This window comes from Balaenoptera musculus, chromosome 6 (genome assembly GCF_009873245.2).
Source record: "Balaenoptera musculus isolate JJ_BM4_2016_0621 chromosome 6, mBalMus1.pri.v3, whole genome shotgun sequence".
In the NCBI taxonomy this organism is placed as follows: Eukaryota; Metazoa; Chordata; class Mammalia; order Artiodactyla; family Balaenopteridae; genus Balaenoptera; species Balaenoptera musculus.
Window position 1 is genome coordinate 2,796,648 of NC_045790.1, and position 22,383 is coordinate 2,819,030.

Consider the following 22,383-nt stretch of genomic DNA (forward strand, 5'->3'; position numbering starts at 1 on the left):
GAAGTGCAAGATGAATGGAGCCTGTGACCCACTTCTAGAACTCTTGAAACGCTTCAAATCAGGCAGGCCTAGATTGACTGGGAAAATATTAATGAGTGTAAGAAAATCAAGGTAGTGAAAAAATCTCCTTGTCAGCATCTTTCTCCCCAGGGACACAGTTCTAGAGCCTTCCTCATGGCCTACATCCTCTGGGCGAAGCCGTCACCGGGGTCGCAGGCCAGGAAGGCGGCTGACCTCGTATCACTGTGTCACTGCGGGGCCCAGGCACGTGGAGGGGGAGTCACTGAGGGCGGCATGAGGTCATGTCGACAGAACTGGGTCAGGGGACCATCCAGCAACTAGAGAAGCAGGTCAGCGGCGTCGCTTGGCGACAGTTAAAACCCATGCCACCAAGAAAGGCCACGGCACACGGGTTACTGTGACTTACATGACAGATCAGGACGAACGCTGGTGCCAACACCTTCCGACCAAATGACCGCTGGACAGAAACAGCAGCACCATCTCCTTCCTCCCGGAACCGAAGCATCACGAGAAAGGTGACAACACACCCACAAAGATGCTGTAAGTACAACTTCCCTCCAAACCCATCTCTGCCGAAATCCCCAGTCTTTCCAGCAGTCCTGAGGATCGCTCAGCATTAAAAATTAACACCACGCCCCAATGAAAAGCTCTTAGAATTTCCCTCAAATTATTTATTAGAAGAAAAGGATTTCTCTTTTTCCTTGGAGACGTCTTTCCGTGAAAGCGTCAACAAGCTGATGTGTGGTTCGTCTACATTCCCGATAGGTGGTATGAGAACATTAAGCCTCTGTTCACAATGCCATTTAGACACGGAGGCTCTTAAACTTTTCAAGGAGGAGAGTTCGGTCTGCTAAAACAAGGAGGTTGTTTTCCTGAAACCAGCTTAAAACTTTTCAGGTGGTGAGGGTTCCAATAACGTTTGTGCAAACAGAAAGGAAGTGCAACACTCACTTGAACGACACCGCACTGAATCCACACTCTTCAAATAAGAACCAAACATGCGCATGTGTCTATAAGCACGGGGTCTATTTTCCAACACGTGAAATAGAAGCTATTGAGAGGAAAGGACCCAAGCCTTTTTACAAAACAGAATTGAGAACAAATGGAGCTCCGCATGGCTGCACCTGTGACGGGGCTTCTGCAGGAGACGATAGCTCCCCGAAGCCACTGCAGAGACCCAGGTTAGAAACACTGCAAGCCGCAAGGGCTCCTGCGACACCACCCCCAGCCTCCCAAGCGGGCTCTTCGGATGGTCCCGGGGCAGCTCTACCAAGCTGCTTCCTACGTCATGTGGGACAGAGGTGGCCTGGGATCATCAGGGATCAGCTCAGCTCTCAGCTCAGGAAGGTTGGGGGGAGGGCGGGCTGTTCACAGCCTGCAGTTGTGCTTTGCTTCAAGGCATAAATAATATCTGAAGAGAGCCCGTCTTTTCATTTCCTGGCAAAGGAAACATATGACCCTCCGGCTCACTCGGCCTGATAATCTCCATTTTTAAAAAAGTGCCAAGCACGTCACTCCATGCAGGCTGGCAAGAGTCTCTTCTGAGAGTGGGCATAGGTGGTCTTCTAAGAGCACGCTGCCCTGGGTGGATGGAGATAGCATGTCAGCCCTCACATCCCCATCTGAGAGGGATGGGGAAGGGTCGTCCCACTGCTAAGACTAACGCAGTCTGGGCTCACACCCCAAAGGGGCAGCACAACTCGTTAAAAAAAACCACTATAAATGGTGGTTCATCACCAGGCTGGCCCTCGACGTGACTCAATTTGGGAAATGAACCGAAGTACCACTTTCATGGAAAAATACATTATGGGTTCACGCAAGTGACTTAACCGACTTTGGAATGATTCTTTAGCTGGCTGAGGACGCTTCTTCAGTCGAAACCAGGGTTTCTTCTCTTGGGCCGGCATTTTGCATCAGATAATTCCTTGCAGGGGGCTGTCTGTGCATTGCAGGGTATGGAGAGCATCCTTGGCTTCCACCTTCCAGATGCCAGCAGCACATCTCCCCGGTCCTTCCCCTCCTGCCCCGGCTACGACAACCAAAAACACCTCCAGACTTGGCCGGTGTCCTCTGGGTGAGAGAACCAGTGGGTTAGGCAAAGGGAAAGTTCATCCTGTGCGTAATATACTCCGTAACATCCACACTCACTGCTCCGAGGCCTGGGCGCGTTGGAGGGGGGATGTGTCAGGGAGGGGATGTTGCTGGTGGAGGGGGGAGAGCCACTCTCGCCATCACATCGGTCACAGCGTTAACTCGAGCTTCTAAACAACACTTAAGGGATATAAATGTTTTTGGCCTTTACTGAATGTTTTTTTAAAAGGTTGAGAACTTGAGAGAGCGAATAAGAAATTGCCCAGGAAACTATTTCCTTTCTTTACAAAACACACCATACTGCGAAGCAGAGACAGACGCACTTGGGATCTTGACTATGACAGCACAGGACACCAGTGATGTGACCAATGACGGTGGCAGCTGCCGTTTACTGATGGCTTGACACCAAGTTTCACGTACTGGACTGACATTTCATACACGACACAAATTGCACAGCCCTGCCTGGAGGTAAAATAGGATTATCTCTGCTTTACAGATAGGAAAACTGGCTCCGAAAAGTTGAGGCACTTGCTCCAAGAGATGCCATTGTGCTGTTCTGCTGAATTTGCAGTAATATATTTATAGTTACATAAATTTTGTCTAACGCCTTGAGGAGTTGATTTTTTAAATCTTAAATATGTAACATATTTAAGAGAAATTCAGTATAACACTTCCATAGGTTAATGCACTACTCCACGCTTCATCTGAGAGGCAAAGGATGATGTAAATTTAGTGCTGTGGGCGCTGACCCCCTCCTGGATATGTTGCAGGGGGTGATACACTCTGGCCTCAAGACGTGGCTGGCACAGTTTGTTGAGGCCCCCTGGCAGAAGGAGTTGAAAGCATCTCACGGGCTACTAAAAACATTTGCAAAGCAGAGGATAAAAACACAAGAGCCGTGTAAACTAAAGCAAAATTTATAACAATGAATTCCACAAAGGTCAAGTAGCTGTGAGACAACTGTGAACTTTGTACAATTCAGCTCAGCTTACTTACGCTGTGCATGTTTATTTTCAGAGATAATTCTTAGTTATTTTTGGTGGCAGAATGCTACAGGGGAATGGAAAACAAATCCACAGGAAAGTCTAAAACCTCACCTGAAGGAAGAATTTCCAAGTTAATCGCTAACGAACCAGGCATGTTTACAAAGGCCTATGCCTTTTCCAAAGCTGACTTTTTTTTTTTTTAAATTTTTATTGGAGTCTAGTTGCTTTACAATGTTGTGTTAGTTTCTGCTGTACAGGAAAGTGAATCAGCTATACGTATACATACATACATCCCCTTTTTTAGATTTCCTTCCCATTTAGGTCACCACAGAGCACTGAGTAGAGTTCCCTGTGCTAAACAGTAGATTTTCATTAGTTATCTATTTTATACATAGTAGTGCGTATATGCCCATTCCAATCTCCCAATTCATCCTACCCTCCCCTCCCCCCTTGGTAACCATAAGTTTGCCCTCTACATCTGGGTCTCTATTTCTGTAAAGCTGACTTTCTTGAAATGCTTCTTATTTATTCATCTGATAAAGGTGCCAATGTGCATTTCAATGGTTTAAAGTCAGAGTATGAAGCTACAGCAAAAATACACTGGATAATTGGTACCTGAAATAACAGGGAACCACTTTCTGGCACCTATATACTCCTAGTTACCTCTTGCAAAAGGAAAATTGAAAACAGGACATTTTGTGGCCATTTGTGGTTCCTCGTGTTATTGGACTTGTGGGTTATTTCTGTAACATGGTTGGTGGACCACCCCGAACGTGTCCTTTGGTGAACTCCAAAAAAAGTCTTCCTCCAGAAATAGCTCACACATTAGCCTCTCCTGACCTGTGGGAATGAAGTGACAACACGAGGGACACAAAGCGAAGCAGCCGCCGCTCCTGCCAGCGACAGGAAATAGCCTGTCCCTTCTAGGACCCGCGGGGCTGGCGCCAGGAACAGCCGTCTCACTTTCTCAGCACCCACAAGAAACGGAACTCCTCCTGGAACCGCAAAGCACACGTGGTGGGCAACTCGCCAGACGGCTCTGGACACACCTGGGTGTGTGCACGCCTCGTACGCAGGTCATGGCGGGGTCCTAACCCTGCTTCTTTGTGACGGTGACGGGGCTGGTGCAGGGACCACCCAGCCTCTCATCCACTCCGTCTGGTCAGAGGCTCTCACCACCCCTCGCCTGCCAACACCTGGAGGATGAGGAGGTGCTGGTGGGCACGGTGGGCACTACGCACCTGCTTCTCATCTGGATGGGTGAGCACCAAGGCCACCAAACCCTCACACTCACTGGAAGGACCAGAAACAAGGTGTGCAACGTGGTACAAGGGCTTAGTCAACGCAAGTGGTTGCTAATGGGAATTACACTCATTTTGTTTGGTTTCAGCAGTGGTCTACCGTGTACATAGGTAACATTCCAGGGTAACATTCCAGGAGCACCATTTTCCATGCTGTATCCATCACCTCCTTGTTGAGTTATTAACACTGCTGCATTTAAACTCCTAGTCAATCAGCCCAGAAACTGAAATCTATATCCTGGTTAGCACATGGGCACCTTCTGTCAGAAATGGAGACTTAGAGACCATGGGTCCTCAAGTGGCACCACCATGCGCGTATTTTACAATGAGGATAAATGTTCTGCCGTTTCCTCTGCCTTGCCTGGTTGTTCTGAATGTTGCCCCGTGTTACTTGTGTCCTGAAATGACTGTTACTATGCACGGTAACTACCAAAGCTGAGCTGGAACATCAAGTGCCAGGATCACGAGTTCTTTTAAAAACTCCACAGTGTGTCTTCCTTCCGAGGTTTTAGAACAGCCAACTGATTTCTCGGCACGGCCCCCGGCTACAAACACGACCAGAGGGTTTTGATGCCCCGCCTTGCGCCCAGGCTCTGTCTCCGAGGCACTGGTGGCCACTCCTTCCTCTCCCGGCGCCTGTGGACAGAAGAGAAGTGAGCCCGGGGGACCCCGGCTCCACCAACCTCCCAATGAGAGAAACGACATACAGGGACCACTTGCCAAGACTGGACCCACACAAGACTTCGCACAATCTCCCTGGCGGGGCCACTACGACTCCAAGGCAGCCCTCACAAAGCCACGGCTGAGGTCCAGGCCCCAGCCCCACTCTGTTCCCACGCTTCCCTCCTCTCCCGGATACGGGGCTCAGAGTCCCACCCTGGCTCTTTATACCCGGCCCCACCTCTGCTCCAGGCCCACGGGAGCCGCACGCTTGGTCTGCAGTCCCTGGTCCCCCGAGAATCCTCCCCGAGGCCCAGCCCAGCAGAAAGACCCCGTGGGGTCCAGGGACCTGTGTGTGCACACGTTGCCATGGTTACCGCCCCTGCGCAGGTGACGTCACTTCCTCCTGACCTGCAGCAGGAGGAAGGGGCCGTGCCGTCCCATCTGCCCACCGTCAGCACGGAAGGTCCGGTCACAGCCACTTAATGACCACAGGACCGGGGAAAAGTCCCGTAAAAGAGGGGTTCGGACTGCACTGTCTCCAGGGTCCCTTCCAATGGGAAAGTTCTGCGGTCCCATCCTTTTACTTGGTGGGGAGGGAGTTCCCCTCTACCAGGTGAAGCATGCAAACACACACATGGTGTTTTCGTGACCATGATACTTTCACTAGAGGGGAGAAGCTGCAGGACGCTGCCTGGCCTTGAACGGCCGTGTAAGGGGCAGCACAGGCAGTGAATGTCGGGGCACGACTGGGAGAAGCCGGGACTTGTCAGACACCCCATCACCTGGCACCTAAGGAGACAGAGTGTTAGCCTCCGGTCTTTTTTTTTTTTAAGATTTTTTTGATGTGGACCATTTTTAAAGTCTTTATTGAACTTGTTACAATGTTGCTTCTGCTCTGTGTTTTTACTTTTTGGCCGCACAGGATGTGGGATCTTAGCTCCCCGACCAGGGATCAAACCCTCACCCCCTGCATTGGGAGGCGAAGTCTTAACCGCTGGACCACCAGGGAAGTCCCAGCCTCTGTTCCTTTTCAGAGCGATTAAGATAAAATGAGGAAAAGAGATTAGCAATGCAGGCCTTCCTGGGGCAGAGACTCTTCTGGGGGTTAGAGGGCTGTGGGCTGGGAGGTACACGAGGGAAAGGGCGGCAGAAACGGAGCAGCTGCTAAGTCAGATCCGTGGTCATTTCACCCTCACCCCCACCTGCCAGGTCATCACCGGAGATGCTCAGAAAGTACCTCCCGGGCCTTCAGGTCAATCAATCAGGCTTGGTTCTCACACCTGAGATAGGAAGCATGTAGACTCCTGAGGACCCACAGTGCCCCCTCCGGCCTCAGTCCTTCCTGACGTGAGCTGGTACGTGGGAAGGGGATTTGCACCTTTTGGCCAGAAACTCATTCATGAGAAGCCAAGCACTCCCCCTATGTCACGGGTTATTTCTCCCCCACTGGCCAACAGTCTAGAAACTTCAGCCAGGTCCCCGGGAGCACACATGACCTCTGGCTGCTGGTGAGAAGCTGCACAGAGACCGCTCTCAAAAGACGTGGCCTTTAAACCCACAGTCCACGAATTAAACTGACCTTTAATGATAGACAGCTGCTACGTTCCTTGAACCAAATTAAAACTCCCATATAGACAGAACATATGCTTAAGGAAAATCCACTTTACATCCACCCCTACAATATTCTGTACGCATTATATTGCAACATTCCAAGAGGCCTTTTAAAAGACTCAAACATACACACAGTATTTTCGTTACTGTAATACTTTCATTAGAGGGGAGAAGCTGTTTGAGTTTTGTCTTCTGAGTCAAGAGTGAAAGAATGAATTCATTACTGCTTTGAATCCTTAAGGATATTCACTTCTTGGATATCTCTCTCTTGCCTTAGAAAAACAAGACAAAAGGAGATGCTGAAATGATCTGCATAAGAACAACGGACATTGAGGGTGCCGGCCCCCAAGGCCCTCCCCGTATTTTCGGACACGGGACACAACTGGACAGCCTACCTGCCCCTCGGTTCTCGGCGTCCTCATGCAGCAGCTTGCCCACGGAGTTATACCACTTGAGCTGGGGCTCAGGGAGGCCATAAACACTACAGTTGATCAAGGCACTGTTCCCTTCCTTGACGATGATATGGTCGGTTCTGGCAATGACCACGGGCACTGAGCCCACGACCATGTCAGTGCCATTTAAAGTGCTGTTGGCCACACTCTTAGCAGTCGCCAGAGTGGACACTAGGATTAACAAGGGCACAGAAGGCAGAAAGCACCCAGGCAGAGGGCGCGCCACTCCGTCCATCTTCTTCGCTTGCTCTGTAAGGCAACAGAGCCGGTCGGCCAGGGGAGTCTTCTAGCAGACAACACCCTGCTCACAGCAGGCCAAGGGCCAAACCCGGCCTGGGTCCATGGAGTTGGCTCTGGATTAAGAACCTCTGTAAAGAAAAAAAACGAACAAAAAAAACATGTAAATGTTAGCGCCCATACTTTAAAAGGATTATTTATAAAATGTTAGAAACCCTGCTAAAGTACGCATCTGTGTAATTTTTAAATAGCACACAAATTCAGAAGATGTTCCAAATATTCATGGAAATCGTGATGATACACGTCCGTTATTTTTGCTACTGAAACACATGACTCTTAGCAAGAACACGTTAACTTTGTACCACACGACTTCATGGGGCTCACAAGCTGACCCCTGCTTCTCTCATCCCGCACCTCGAGGACTCCTCCCATCCCTCACCTGTCCCCGTCGTGGACCCCGGTGGTGCACCTGGGTCCTCCTAACTAACTTCTCTCTGCTGGCTGAAATGAATTCCAGCTCCTGCAGTGTGCACCTGGGCTCTGCCACATCGGAAGGGCCCCCCCGAACCAGTGCGGTGTCCCCCTTACCCCCACCAGGACACCCCCCTTCCCCTTTCAGGCAACTGCCCCGGCTCCTGGAGCTTCCGGGGGACCCTCACCACCCGCCCTCATCACTCACTGAACGCCTTGCTTTCCATCTTCACCTGCCTCCCTGGATGCAGGGGGTGACATGACAAGTGGCTGCACTTCTTCACCCAAGGATCTAACCTTCACCTACACCTCTACTCTCTATTTCATCCACTAATCACACAGCCACACCCTGGACCCTTCTTCTCTCCAAATTCTGAATTCTGGCGTTCCAGGTCATTCTGAAATTCTCAATACCCGTCTTTCCCTGCATCCCACCTTCTCAGTCCCCTCACTGGGTTTCCTGGCCGTCCTACTCTCCTCAGGTCCTCCCTCCCACCCAGCTGGCTCGCTTCCTTTCCGCCCCCGCCTGCACCCGGGCACACGGACTGCGCCCCCCGCACCCTCAGCCCTCACCCTCCCGCCACAATCCCTCTGCCAACGCCCAGCCGCGATCCACCCATCGCTTGTCGTCCCAGCTCCTACTCCCCGGAGGCCGGAGCAGGACTGGGAGGGCATCCTACACCCATGACGTGACCGCAAAAATAAGGGGACGGTCGCCAGCCCCAGCCAGGCCCTCCGTGACAGCTGGCAATCCAGGAGAACTTCACTGAGGAGGTGGCCCCGGAGCTGAGGGCTCTTTGGGAATCAACCATGCCTAGACCCCAGAGAAGAGCATTCCAGGAAGAGCCAACAACCAAAGCAAACGGGGCGCTACGAGATGGGCCCAGGTCACCTAGGGCTTTGGAGGACAGAGTAAGGAATCTGGATTTTAGCTGACGTTCATTGAAAAATGTTAAGCAGGGGAGGGACAGGATATGATTTGTCTTTTTTAAGATCAACTTTACTGTGGCATAATTTACAAATTAAAAAAGTGCCCATTTTACGTATGCATTTTAATAGGCTTTGACAGATTTATACACTCACAAAACCACCACAATAAACAATACATAGAATGTTTCCATCACGACCAAAAGTTCCCTTGTGTCCCTTCCCAGTTTTAGTTTTGCCATGTTACTTTTGTTTACGGCGTGAGGGAGGGACTGAAGTTCATTTCTTCCCCACACGGACATCTAGCCCTTTCTGCACCACCTGTAGAAAAGACCATCCTTTCTCAGTGGATTGTGTCTCAAACACAATGGGTCTATTTCTAAACTCTTCCTTCTGTTCCACTAGCGCCAATGCCTGCCCTGAGGCCCACGTCATCCTGACCGTACTGTCTGCCTCATCTTTCTTGGTATCTACAGAGTCTGAAATTGTCCCTGACACTTTACTTGCCCAACGGATTGCTGAATGAATGAATCTGTCTGCAAAAGCAGAAAGCAGAAATTATCACTCCAATTGTGTGGACGGTAACACTGAAGAGGTACCAGGTGTGATAAAGCAGCCTCGGACCACAGATTTCTTCAGTCGGAAAGACACGCGTTTTCTTAGAGCTACAGCCTTCCACACACACACCCCACGGGGCCGGGTGCCTTCCTGCCCAGGGCGGCCCACACGCGACTTCCCAGTAGGAATCGTAGGGCCGAAGAGCGTGACAGACACCCTGCCGTGACTCTGTCAATGGTTTTCTATACTTGGGCTCATCTTGTGGTTTCCTTTTAGCAGGAAAGCTGACCTGCTCCATACAGAACGCTTAAGAGCATGGCCTCAGGTTTGAGAGCGACTGGGGTCCCACCTGGATCCAACCACCCTGACGGCCTGGGTGTTTCCGGCCCAGGCCTTAACGAGTAAGGACTGTTACAAGGATTCATGATCAAATATACATCAAGCATGCATTGCTCAGCTTGAAAATAAAAGTTACTAATGCAGCATATAAAGCATCCTTTACTGAAATTACGCTTCTCGAGTTCATTCTTCTTTCAGGTTGTTATCACACCTTGTTTTTGGTTTTGTTGAATACATTATGACTACCATCCCACCACCAGAAGTCATGACAAATGGTTTCCGGCGCTGGGTCCTTTGGTGGGACTCAGGTCTGAGAAGCATGAGCACCACGGGCAGCGAGCGCCTGGGGACACTCCCTCCCTGGCACGAGGCCAGGGCAGACACCGACCCAGGACCTCAGGGAGGGTCAGAGGGAGACAGGTTCTCATAAATATGTGCAGTAAACACACTGTGACCTTTTTTCCCACAACTAGAGAGAATGCAGCAAATGGGAGATCACAATGGGTTTTAAGGTGCGTAAATCAGAGCTGCTTTCAAACAAAGGCTGGCCACATGGTTTGTACTTCCCAACACACTGCGCCAGCCAGGACAAAGGGAAGGGGAGACGGCTGTTCTGTCCTCTTTTAATCACGTCAGTGGGTGCTCTGGGCTGGGCACACGGCGACCGCTCTGCAAGGGCTCGAGCTCGCTGGGAGGCCTGACCAGGTAGGGGAGAGGCTCCCCTCTGCTGCAGGTAGGAGGCCTGACCAGGTAGGGGAGAGGCTCCCCTCTGCTGCAGGTAGGAGGCCTGACCAGGTAGGGGAGAGGCTCCCCTCTGCTGCAGGTAGGAGGCCTGACTCATCCCTCCCCGCCCTTCCCGTCTGAAAAGTCACTGAGGCGCTTCGAAAACACAGTGCGTCACCTATGCGCTGTTGGGAAGCCAAGCGTTTGTACTCTACAACTCTCTGTGAACACTCATTTTTGAAAAGAAAGCATTTAACGCACACTAACGAATTAACAGGTTTCGGTAAGAATTCACCATCTCTCATCCCACGCCCTTTCAGTTCAGATTTTCAAAAAAGTATTTATTATGTGTTGGGCACTCCGCCAGGGGCTTGGGGGTGGCAGGGGGCGTTGGGAGCGCTACGAACTCAACAAGCCATAGGCCGTGTCCGCTTACAACCCCCTGCGGAGAGAGACAGGTAAATTCAACGTGCTGTGCAGGTGTTGGGAGACTGGGGGTGGCTGGCGGTGACACTGGGAGTGGCTGTTTGCCGCTGGCCTCCCCTGCAGCATCCAGGCCCACCCCAGCTCCCCTCCCCACCTCCAGGAGTCCCACCGCTCACCCATCCCAGTCCTAATCGTCCCGGGGCAGATGCAGCTTATGCCAGCCTCCTGACACGCCTCCCACCCAGGCCCTTGCCTTTTCTCAGCTCCGAGGAACAAGGAGAACGCGTGGAGGGCAGGAACTCGGTGCAGTTCTGCAGAGTTCCCTCCACCTCGGCCGCCCATGGTCCTGCTTCCCTCCACACCTGCCCTGTGGCCACACCGGGGTGGGATCCACCGGCACCTGCTCAAGAGGAGGGAGGTGCCAGAAGAACACAAAGACATCGCATCCCTCTGGATGCTGGGGAAACGTTCCACAAACGTACTTTGTTCAGCCTGTCGGACTCTGCAGACAGCATCGTGACAAGTTCAGTTGATAACACTGTCACGCTGGGAAAGACATTTCAGCCACTGTAGAATTAACCACGAGGACTGTAATCCGGCAGCTTAAAACGCAGTCCTTCAAAATACAACAACGAAGGCCACAGATTCCCAAACCGGGGCTTAGAGACAGACACAATGGACAAATTGTTAAGGTTCACATGTTTGCTCAGGGCCTTTGGGAAAACGCTCACAGAATACTTGACTTTTTTTTTTTTTAATGAATGAAACAAAAGAGAAAACGCTTAGCAAATATCCAATGTCCTTTCTTTAACTTGACCCCTTTCTTACTTTCCAACAATTGCATCTTATCTAAAAGCATTTTAATAAAATGCTTTGTGGAGGCTTATTTGCTATCTCTGCACCTATAATAAAACATGACTATTGACCATGAATTTCTGGAGTTGGAAGGAAAAGGGCCTCTTGTTTCAGGGTGTTTTGAACTACATGAATGTACAGGATTGTTTTTTCTTGGCAGTGTTCATGCTGGCATTTCCCCATCAACTGTGATGAATAATTTTATACTTCACAGAACGGGGTTTTGTCACAAAAATATACGAAGAGTTATCACCATTTTTCATTTGTGCATAAACGATGTGATGGGCACAGAGGCCACCTTTTAGATAGGACACAATGTTGATAAGTCCCTACTCATCAGGCGAGGTGGGAAATCTCAACTTCCGGTGGAATGGACAAGGCCTGACGTGCTCATTACATCGTAGGTGCTAACGTTCAAAACCGGTAGCCAGCTGCGGCCACCCTAGTTACAGATATCTTTCTGCAACTTCCTTTCCCATGTGTCATAATCAATGAAAAATACCTATGCTAACCTGTTTTACAAACATGGTTTAAAAAAGATTTTCTGGGCTTCCCTGGTGGCACAGTGGTTGAGAATCTGCCTGCCAATGCAGGGGACACGGGTTCGAGCCCTGGTCTGGGAAGATCCCACATGCCGCGGAGCAGCTGGGCCCGTGAGCCACAACTACTGAGCCTGCGCATCTGGAGCCTGTGCTCCGCAACGAGAGGCCGCGATAGTGAGAGGCTCGTGCACCGCGGTGAAGAGTGGTCCCCGCTTGCCGCAACTAGAGAAAGCCCTCGCACAGAAACGAAGACCCAACACAGCAATAAATAAATAAATAAATAAATAAAATTAAAAAAGATTTTCTTTTGCAATTTTAAAGAAAAATGACAAAATTCTACCAGCCCATTCTTTCTCCCCTAACTTGAGTTTTTAGGTAGTTAAGGTGATGTCTGAACATGGGCTACGGGAATCCAAAGTCAAAGATGAAGAGCTCTGTGGAACAAGCACGTTCCTGCCACGGCGACTGTAGCCCAGCATCACATCATTTAAGCTCTAAATCAGCTAAGTTCTATCTCAATGTCCAAAGTCACGCTACAGAAAGAGGTTCATGTGGTCCTTCTTTCTTGCCGACATGTGTCCTAGAATCCGTCTGTGCAGGGAATCCTGATGTCTCTAACCACACAAAGGTAACTCCTGACTCAGATGGTGATCGTTGCATGAAAGGATGAAGAGCATCCTGTTTAGGTGACTTTCAGAAGCACCCAGCATCACTCCAAATCACTACACGTTAACTGAGAAGATTCCCCGTGCGAGGCACACTGCCGGGGTGTGGAGCACACAGTGAAGACACGGTCCTTACCCCTGTCACCCAAGAGTCGAGGAGGAGGACAAAGTAAATCAATAATTACAGGGCAGTGTGGCAACTGCCCCATCAGAGAGGGGTCAAGGATCCACATGGTACAGGACAGGAGACCCAAGTGGTAGAGGGTCCAGGAAGAACTTGCTTACAAGAAGTGATCCTGCGGTTTAATTACAAAGGGGTTCACCAAGGGGGCCAGGGGCCAGAAGCTGACCCTGTAAGAGGAAACGGTGATTAGAGAGGACCCAACACACTCGGGGAAAGGTATGCATTAGGCATCACTGGTGACGTGCACAAGACGGGGGGGCTGGAAAGGCAGAGTGCCTGGATAACAAGGGGGGGGCCCTGTAACACCAAGGATGGGGCGCGCCCACAGGTAACGGGGGGAGTGACCCCCAGACAAGGCCGGCAAGCTCACTGAACAATTCAGAAGGAGCTAGAACAAAAGGCCTCATTCCTACTTTATCAACTACACTGATGTTCAGGCCTCTATTTTTCTGATACACAAAAGGCACCTACTTTTCAAAAACAGATCTGTTTTAAATCACTGTTTTTCAAACCTAACAATGAATGACAGGCCCAGAAATGTCATCTATGTAATATGTTATTTTTTATGGGTGCATCGTATGAAGAAACCCTTCTTGGATCTTCATCACATTTTTTCCACAGGGTACTTTTTTTGGTTAAAAGTAAGAATCACATAAAATAAAGCTCTCATAAATATAATGGTTAGAAAAGGAGAAAGAGAAAAAGAAGAGTATTAAAGGCTTCCCTCTGCAGACAATGACTATCGTCAGGTGAGATACAAATGGTCCCATCGCATGGGTTTGTTCACAGAACAAGAGCAGTAGATCTGGAAGAACCTGGGTGTCTCTTCTCAGAGGCGTTTTTTTTTACACAAGATGAGAAACAGAGACCACAGCAGGTAAGCAACTGCCTAGGGTCACACAATTTATTGGCTTCAAACCAGGATAAAACGTCACGCCCATGTCAGGCCTGATATCACATGAAAACCTCTCGGCTCCATAAAGGCGATTTTTCATTGTTCTAGCAGTTGAGACAGTCACAGAGGACTATTCTAATCACAAGCGTATCTTTTAGAAGGGCTTATTGATGTTTTAGGGTGTATTTAGCGTCTTCTAATTGTCATTCTAAATGAATAGGCTAAAACACTTTTGGGCCCAATTAATGCAAATTCTTAATTGATCAGAGAGATACTTCCTCAGGAATCTGACGGTCCAGGGAATAAGCCAAACCTGGGAACTGAATACAGATGGGACACATACACTGGTGGATGGTGGCTTTGTGCTACCAAACCTGTTCCTGAAACACATCACGATGCAGATAAAAGGTGAGGATGCCCAGTAGTGGGATGGCTGGGTCGTATGGTAGTTCTATTTTTAGTTTTTTAAGGAACCTCCATACTGTTCTCCATAGTGGCTGTATCAATTTACATTCCCACCAACAGTGCAAGAGGGTTTCCTTTTCTCCACACCATTACTGGGCGTATACCCTGAGAAAACCATAATTCGAAAAGAGTCATGTACCAAAATGTTCATTGCAGCTCTATTTACAATAGCCAGGACATGGAAGCAACCTAAGTGTCCATCATCGGATGAATGGATAAAGAAGATGTGGCACATATATACAATGGAATATTACTCAGCCATAAAAAGAAACGAAATGGAGTTATTTGTAGTGAGGTGGATGGAGTTAGAGTCTGTCACACAGAGTGAAGTAAGTCAGAAAGAGAAAAACAAATACAGTATGCTAACACATATATATGGAATCTAAGGGAAAAAAAAAAGGTCATGAAGAACCTAGTGGTAAGACAGGAATAAAGACACAGACCTACTAGAGAATGGACTTGAGGATATGGGGAGGGGGAAGGGTAAGATGTGACAAAGTGAGAGAGTGGCATGGACATATATACACTACCAAACGTAAAACAGATAGCTAGTGGGAAGCAGCCGCATAGCACAGGGAGATCAGCTCGGTGCTTTGTGACCACCTAGAGGGGTGGGATGGGGAGGGTGGGAGGGAGACGCAAGAGGGAAGAGATATGGGAACATATGTATGTGTATAACGGATTCACTTTGTGATAAAGCAGAAACTAACACACTATTGTAAAGCAATTATACTCCAATAAAGATGTTAAAAAAACAAAAAAAAAGGTGAGGATGCTGTGTTGGCATTTTTCTCTTCTCTTCCCTTTGCAACTCTGATGATCAGATCCTATACGGGACCTAACGCTGGTCCAGAAGCACCTGGAGCTGCTTGTCTTTCTCTGCCTGTCTCTACCACTAGATATTTTGTCCAGCATCTCCCACCACCACTTAAAAAAACCGGGTCCTTCCCAAACATCCTCCCTACTCTTTGGAACGTACCTATAGGGAGATACATATTTTCATCCTAGTGCAGTTAATTTCTCTTACTGGCTGACCTACAGCACAACTTCAGCCAACCTTCAATTCTTCTTGTTTTAATTTCATTGCAAGCCCGTTTCCCGAGACGCTCTTGATGTAGTTCATGCATAAGCTCCTCTGTCCAGAGTGAAGCCAGACAGGAGCTGGTGGGCATATGGGAGCCTGGACGCATCAACAGGCCAGCCTGGAAAAGTGGCCAGAGGATTCGACGTCTTGGGGTGATGTTTGATGGACACGCTGACCCCCGGCTGCCTGCCCGCAAGGCCAGCGTTCTGCCCGGACAGAGGGGCAATCCGCCCTCCCGGCCGACTGCCAAAATCAGAGACCAATATTCTTAACCTGCTTCCTAAATATGATGTTTAGGCCCGAAGCGATGGCGAGTTTAGATTTTCTCGCGGATTCTGGCAAACGCCGTAAACACTTAAGGCCGTGGCAGTGAAAGCCCCTTTCTCAACCCCATCTGCCTGTACACAGATCACCTCCCAACTGCCAAGGGTGAGGCACTGTGTGGACTGAGGGGGGCCCTTTTCCACAGAAGCCATCCCTAAGGGATGACTGATTATTTCTCCTCCGAATCCACCATCCTGTGACCACAACGAGCAGGGGTGTAGCTGAGCTCTGGAGGGAGGGAACAGGGAGGTGTCTGTGTCCAGACCAAGGTCCCCCTGCAGGGAACAGTCAGGGCAGAGCACCAGGTTGCCAGCCATCCGGGACTCAGTGGATGGCCAGGAAGTGGCCTGGGTACCACACAGCACGTGGGGACTTGTCCTTTGCCAGGGATGCACCTTCCTGAGTGTCCCCTCCATCCTGTACAACAGGGCGCGAGCTCCCGAAGCCTTTAGACCTCCATCCACACCCTCCAGATACCTCACCTCAACACAGAGAGGAAGCAGCTCGGGTCCCTAGCGGCGCCTGTACGCGCAGGCGGGATGGGGTGGCTGGGGGCTTCGGGGAGGGACCCTCCTCCCGCGCGGCAGGGGCAGGGCTCTCCCTCGGCCTCACCCCCGGCGAGCTCAGCGCCACCACGGAGCCTCACTGCTCGCGTGGATGGCGGTGAGGACCCGGGTGCCGTGGCCGCACCACCGACCGCCCCCTCTTCCGACCAAGGCCCACCACGGAGTTGGCCCCTGCTGTGCCCCTGCCCGGGCCCTGACAGCTCCACTTCGCTTGCTAATACCCGACAGAGAGGCCCTGCAACTGCTCTTGCGACCTGGGGGTATCACTGTTATCCTGGCGACGCTGTGACCAGACAAATTCTCTATAAATTCTATGTGAACTACAGAAAGGTGTGGTTGGTGCTCAAATACCTGCTGCCATCCCGGGCACCAGGCGTTCGTTACGTACTTTCGTAAATGTCTGGTAGCAGCCTGTGCATGGGGAGGCCTCAAGGAAAACACACCAGGAACACTCTTTAGTTAGCACAATGCACACTTCCCAGGGCTCCTCACTGAAGGGTAAAAGCCGGAGGGCCGGGACTTCCCGGGTGGCGCAGTGGTTAAGAATCCGCCTGCCAATGCAGGGGACACGGGTTGGAGCCCTGGTCCGGGAAGATCCCACATGCCATGGAGCAACTGAGCCCGTGCGCCACAACTACTGAGCCTGTGCTCTAGAGCCCGCCAGCCACAACTACTGAGCCCACGTGCCACAACTACTGAAGCCCGTGCGCCTAGAGCCCGGGCTCCACAAGAGAAGCCACCGCAATGAGAAGCCCGCGCACCACGATGAAGAGTAGCCCCCGCTCGCCGCAACTAGAGAAAGCCCACGCGCAGCAACAAAGACCCAACACAGCCAAAAATAAACAAATAAATAAATTTATAAAAAGAAAAAAACAAAGCCAGAGGGCCTTCCCATGGCCACTACAGTATCTGCTCACCGGCTGCCTCCCAGACTCAATTTCTGACCTTTTTGCCCCTCTCGCTCCCCGCCAGCCACTTGGGCTCCGCGAACCCCGGGAGACGCCAGGCTCGCGGGAAGCCGCCCGCGCCATTCCTTCCTCTGGTCCGAGCCCCTGGGATGCCGGCAAGGCTCGGCAAGGCTCCTGCACACCCCCGTTCTGACTCTCAGATGTCACCTCGTCAGCACCCTCCCCGCTGTGTGATGGGAGTCGTGTGCTCCCCCCTCCCTCTCCCCGGGGGCTGGGCTTCTGTCCCTGCCGAGGGCGGGTCGTGGTCACGTGGGTTGCCGCCCCCCTCAGGGCAAGCACCTGGCTACCCACTGGGTGAGCTTAAACCGCTCTGGGTCCTTTCCTTTAAACAGCTGACTAACTCACTGGGCATCCACATTGGCCCTGCTTTCCTCCAAATTCCACCCATTTCTTAGGACTTCTAGGTAACTGTGTCCATTCTTTACCACAAATCTAACTTTAAAACATAAACCAAGGTTTCCCCAGAGCTCAGTCTTCACAGCACATCCTTCCCTTGCAGGAGAGGCCGGTGCTCCCACGTGGACCTGGGAGCAGAGGCCCAGGACCTGGGCGGGGACCATGGGGGCCCTGGGGTCCGCCGTCGGAGGACTCGGGCCTGCGAGGTGAGTGACGTTTACGGGACTCTCTTCTACACCTGAAATGTACATTCCTATGACTGCTGAACTGGAATTTATATTTCACAGCGTCAAAACCACCCCTCATTCCTTGTCTTGCTGGTGTCTGATTAAGGCTATTCAGAGTCACTGCAGAGGAAGTGGATCACCCAGGGTTTCTTCTTTCATCAGGATAAAATCTCATCTATTTGAGAAAATATGCTCAGTAACTGCAGAGAGTAGTTAAAATTCTTTTCTTTCTCCCTCCTTTACCAGCCCGTTTTCACAAAGTGTGATTGTACGACCAACGTGTTTCCAAATCACACGAGTGTTCTCACTAGACTCTCTCTGAGAACTGGATGTCAGGAAAAACAGATCAGAAGAGATCCTGAATTCACACTCTGCTTGACTTCATTCTTATAAACAGTAAGAAGACAACATCCCTTATACTCACCTAGCATTTATGGTTTACAAGACACACCCGAGGACGTCACCCAGCCTCGCCTTGCCACGAGCCTATGACGTGGGGAAGGACCACGTAGATCTGTCTACAATGACAGCCGAAGAAGCAGAGGCCAAGCTGCCAACCTGGGCATGGAAGCCCCTCCAGGACCACAGCACCCCAGGGCTCCTGTCGCCTGCCCACGGTGACCTGGGAGTGGACACCACAGCCCCGGCAAACTGGCTAAATGCCACTAACATCCAAACTGTCACAACTGTTATTTTAAAATGATAATTTAAAAATATTGTGATTATGTATTATTTAAAGAATTATTATTATTTTAAAATTTTGTGCATAGAGCAATACTCTTCAAAATTCAGTTGGACCGGAATAATCTTCTAGCTGAGTTCAATGCATATATCCTAAGGTCAATCCTCCCCCAAAGTTAAGTGGGTTTCACTGTGGCACTATGGAAAATTATCTTAACAGAAACACCAGAAGAAAGTTGAAAATGTGGATTCAGTGGTTTCCATGCAGAATCTCTGAAGGAAGCTTTGCTTTTCTCTCAGCTCTGACGGGAGAAGGCCTTGCTAGGCTGAGCACACTCTGGGTATTCTCAAGAATTTCTCAGTGGCGCAGGTTCAGCTGAGTAATAAAAACAATCAGGACTCAGTCATCCCAATTAAGCGGAACTCCAAGTATTTAAGAGACCACTATTATCACTTCGGTTCCAATTGCTGTGGGGCTTAAAAAAACTTTTAAGACCAGGTCTTTACCCTAAAGGTGCTTACAATCTTGGTGATACCTGTATACAAAATGATACATAATTAAGCACTACTGGGTACACACCACAGAAATTCAGAGGAGGGCCAGCTGGAAAGGTCAAAGAATGTTCACTGGGATTGGCCAAGCCTTGAAGGGTGAGTAAAGGAGACAGGACAGTTTCCCCAGCAGGAGTTAACAGCTTAGTTTAGCAAGTAGGGGTGGAAACAAGCACGGCCTCCCAATTAAAAACAAAAATCTTCATTGCAGTATATTTCAGCAGGACCCATGCAGTGGTTCTGCTGTGTGCGCTCATCTCAAGCTAGCACATCAGGGCATTCCTCCAGAAGTTCTACTTAATAAGAGGGCCTCCAGGGCTTCTTAGGAGCAATGATAAAGAGGACTTTGGGACAGAGATCCATTCCCCCAGTGAAAGAAGAAGGGGAGACAGCCAAAATCTGGAGGAAGGGATGGATGCCCTACAAAGGCAGGAGGGAATCAAGTCCACTATAGGTCCTGGGGTCAGATGTACAGGGAGAAATGCCCAGCCCCCCAGTAAGGTAAAGGACTGGTAATACTCAGATATTTTCTGGAAATTAATTTCAAGTTCCTCAGAAGTGTTTTAAAATGGAGAAAGCCACGTTACCTTTGGGGAGTCCAACAAGACCTAGACTCGCCCAGAGACCAAGTCATCTAGGGCTGTCCAAACCCTGAAGGACAAAACCCTTCCCTCCAGCACATCCAGGAACAGGGCAGCCCAGCCCAGCCCCGGCTTCAGCATCGCAGCAGAAATCTACCAAATGAAACTAATAACAGCATCTGAGAAGCAGTCAGGCTCCACGGCCGCTGGAAGTTTCAGCCACCCCGGGGCCATCCCGGGGTGTGAACACCCAGGAGGAAGAACTGGGTGGGAGCCAAACACTAACGCAGTCAGTCTTCACTCCAATTCCTTCTCCTGCCGAGGACCAGAGAAAGCGGGCTCTGCACCTTTAAGAAAGCACAGTGGCTGTACACCTACCTACCCCTTTGCAGGCGAGAAAGGGGTTAGCTGGCCAACTTGGGATGGTCCCCACTGCCACCAGTATCCCAGAGCTCTCGCTAGTTTCAAGAGGGTACAGAAAGGTACAGACATGGGAACAGGCACATTCCGTCTTGTCTAGGAGACCTACTGCCTTAATGAATCCAGCCTGCCACCTCCAGCGCTGTCAATGGGTAACTACTCCGATTCACTGATTTTTTTTTTTTTAAGGAGCAATCTCTTCCCTTACACTCTTCCTCGAGCCCTCAGCCGACTCAAATCCTCAATGGAAGGAAAGGGTTGGGATGATATCTAAATATCTGCTCAGCAAGCTTCTTCTTTCCCACTGATGACAAAGCCAACTTCAGCCCAGCTTCTGAAAGAGTTACCTTCTAAATCCAGAACTAGGAAGTCCACCCACACCGACTTCCTCTCAGTCTCACTGGCAAGCCCCAGAGGCTTCTGTCCAGAAGCCGGACAACCACCGGGGAATTAATCCCTTCTTTCTTTCTCCCACGCCTGTCTCACAAAGTCTGTACCCTGCGGCAATGCAGTTCCGTCTACAGCCCCAAGTACCAGGCCCGCGCGAGCGGGCTTTTCTGCTCCTCCAGCCTCTGGTTCCCCCTGGTTAAGCACCTGAGGTAGAGTCAGTCTCTCTGTCCGCAATCCCTCCAGAAGGTGTCGTCACACACCTGACAGATGCTCCAACTACATGGGCGTTACGATGCCTGCTTTCCCTCCCTGCCCACATGGCTGCCACGTCCAGGTCTGTCCCTGGTTTAAGTGCTCCTCATCCCCTCCGACTAACATCACTGATGGACCCCGTCCTGGGGGACCTGCCTTGAGTCCCGCCTGCCTGCAATCCACACACCACGTGGCTGCTGAAGTGGGCTGACTCTGAGAGATCTGATTCAGACGTATTCCAGGTCCTCATCCCGCCACCAGCGTACAACTGAAGTCCATGGCAGGACACATGTGATCCTTCATGCTCTGACTCTCGCCTGCCTCTGTAACCTCATCCCTGGAGCTCCCTTGGCACCTCTGCACCGTGCTTCCTTCCATATCCTCACACATCTGGCAAACCCCTACTCAGCCTTCAAGTTCAAAGCCAACCAGGACTGCCCAGGTAGCCCCAGACACTCCTTTCCTCACCAACCTTCACCCAGAACTTCATATTTTCACTGTAATCGTCTTTGTGCACATCCATCCCTCCGCTAGGTTATAAGCTCTCAGGTTATCAATATTTGCTGAATGAATCAGTGAATGAATGAGAGAGGCTTATCTGAAGGTACAGATTTGGGGACATCGGCGTGTGGGTGACTGATGCAGTCATGAGGAAAAATAAATCACCCAGAAGGAACACAGTAGGCCACATAATGAGAGGACTAAGGTTAGAACCCAGGGAGGACAGACCCTCAGAGAACGAGGGGCCCGTATCCCAGAGCCTAAGGGAGAGGAGATTCAAGATAGATAGAACGGTTTACACTGAGCTTGTCCTGTACAGTGGAAAACAATAATTACTGCATCACTATATAAGGAAGTATCGGTAAAAATCTTACAAAGTTATGCAGATGGAAGCTAAACAATATAGATCCACAGTTTCATTTTCATTAAGATAAGTTTTCATCAAGTCTTACTATTGTTCCCAGGATCAGATTTTGCCAACACAGGGCTTCCTGCACCATGTTGTCTGAAAAATCTGTTCTCTCTTACTAATTTTTCTACATATAGTTCGGTTTCAACTTGGAGCCACTCCTGCAACACTAAGGTAGAAGATTTCTTCAGATGAGGTTTTCCAGACACACAGAGATGTCAATTCAACCAGACCATACGTTTTTATACGCTATTAAGCCCTTGTACGTAAAAGAGACTGAATAATATGTTTGGAGAGAATGACTGAAATTCTTATATTTAAACCCATAGGTTAGGGCATCTGGTAGTGTAGCTGTTGCCCATCCCCCAGCAAATATGGAGCCCACAGCAAATACTGCTGACGGGTTGTCGGAATTTCCCAGCCAAGCCTGTACAAGCCCACGACATGGCAAGCAGCTCCTACCAACTGGTCAGAGTTGGCCCAGGTGACGTGGCTTCGTTCTCAAGGTAACTATGTTAAACCTGGCTTTCCCGCAGGTCCCTGCCCACATCTGGTCTGCACGGGTGTGTATTCAGCAGAGCAGCTGCCCTCTGTTAAGAGGGCAATGAACAGAAACAAAG

The 22,383-nt window shown here is 50.2% G+C and overlaps 1 protein-coding gene across 3 annotated transcripts in view; it reads right to left on the bottom strand.

Moving 5' to 3' along the window:
- MFAP3L (microfibril associated protein 3 like) overlaps nt 1-22,383 on the bottom strand; it is a 68,658-nt gene that overhangs the window by 42,032 nt on the left and 4,243 nt on the right. For 2 of the 3 annotated variants that reach the window (XR_005020216.1, XM_036854570.1), the window contains exon 2: nt 7,069-7,493. The exons of the other annotated variant lie outside the window; for it this stretch is intronic. Coding sequence is in view for 1 of the 2 variants with exons in the window: in XM_036854570.1 (XP_036710465.1) it covers nt 7,069-7,360 (292 nt within the window). In the remaining variant the exon portion in view is untranslated. The remainder of the gene's footprint in view (nt 1-7,068; nt 7,494-22,383) is intronic. 3 annotated transcript variants of the gene reach the window in all.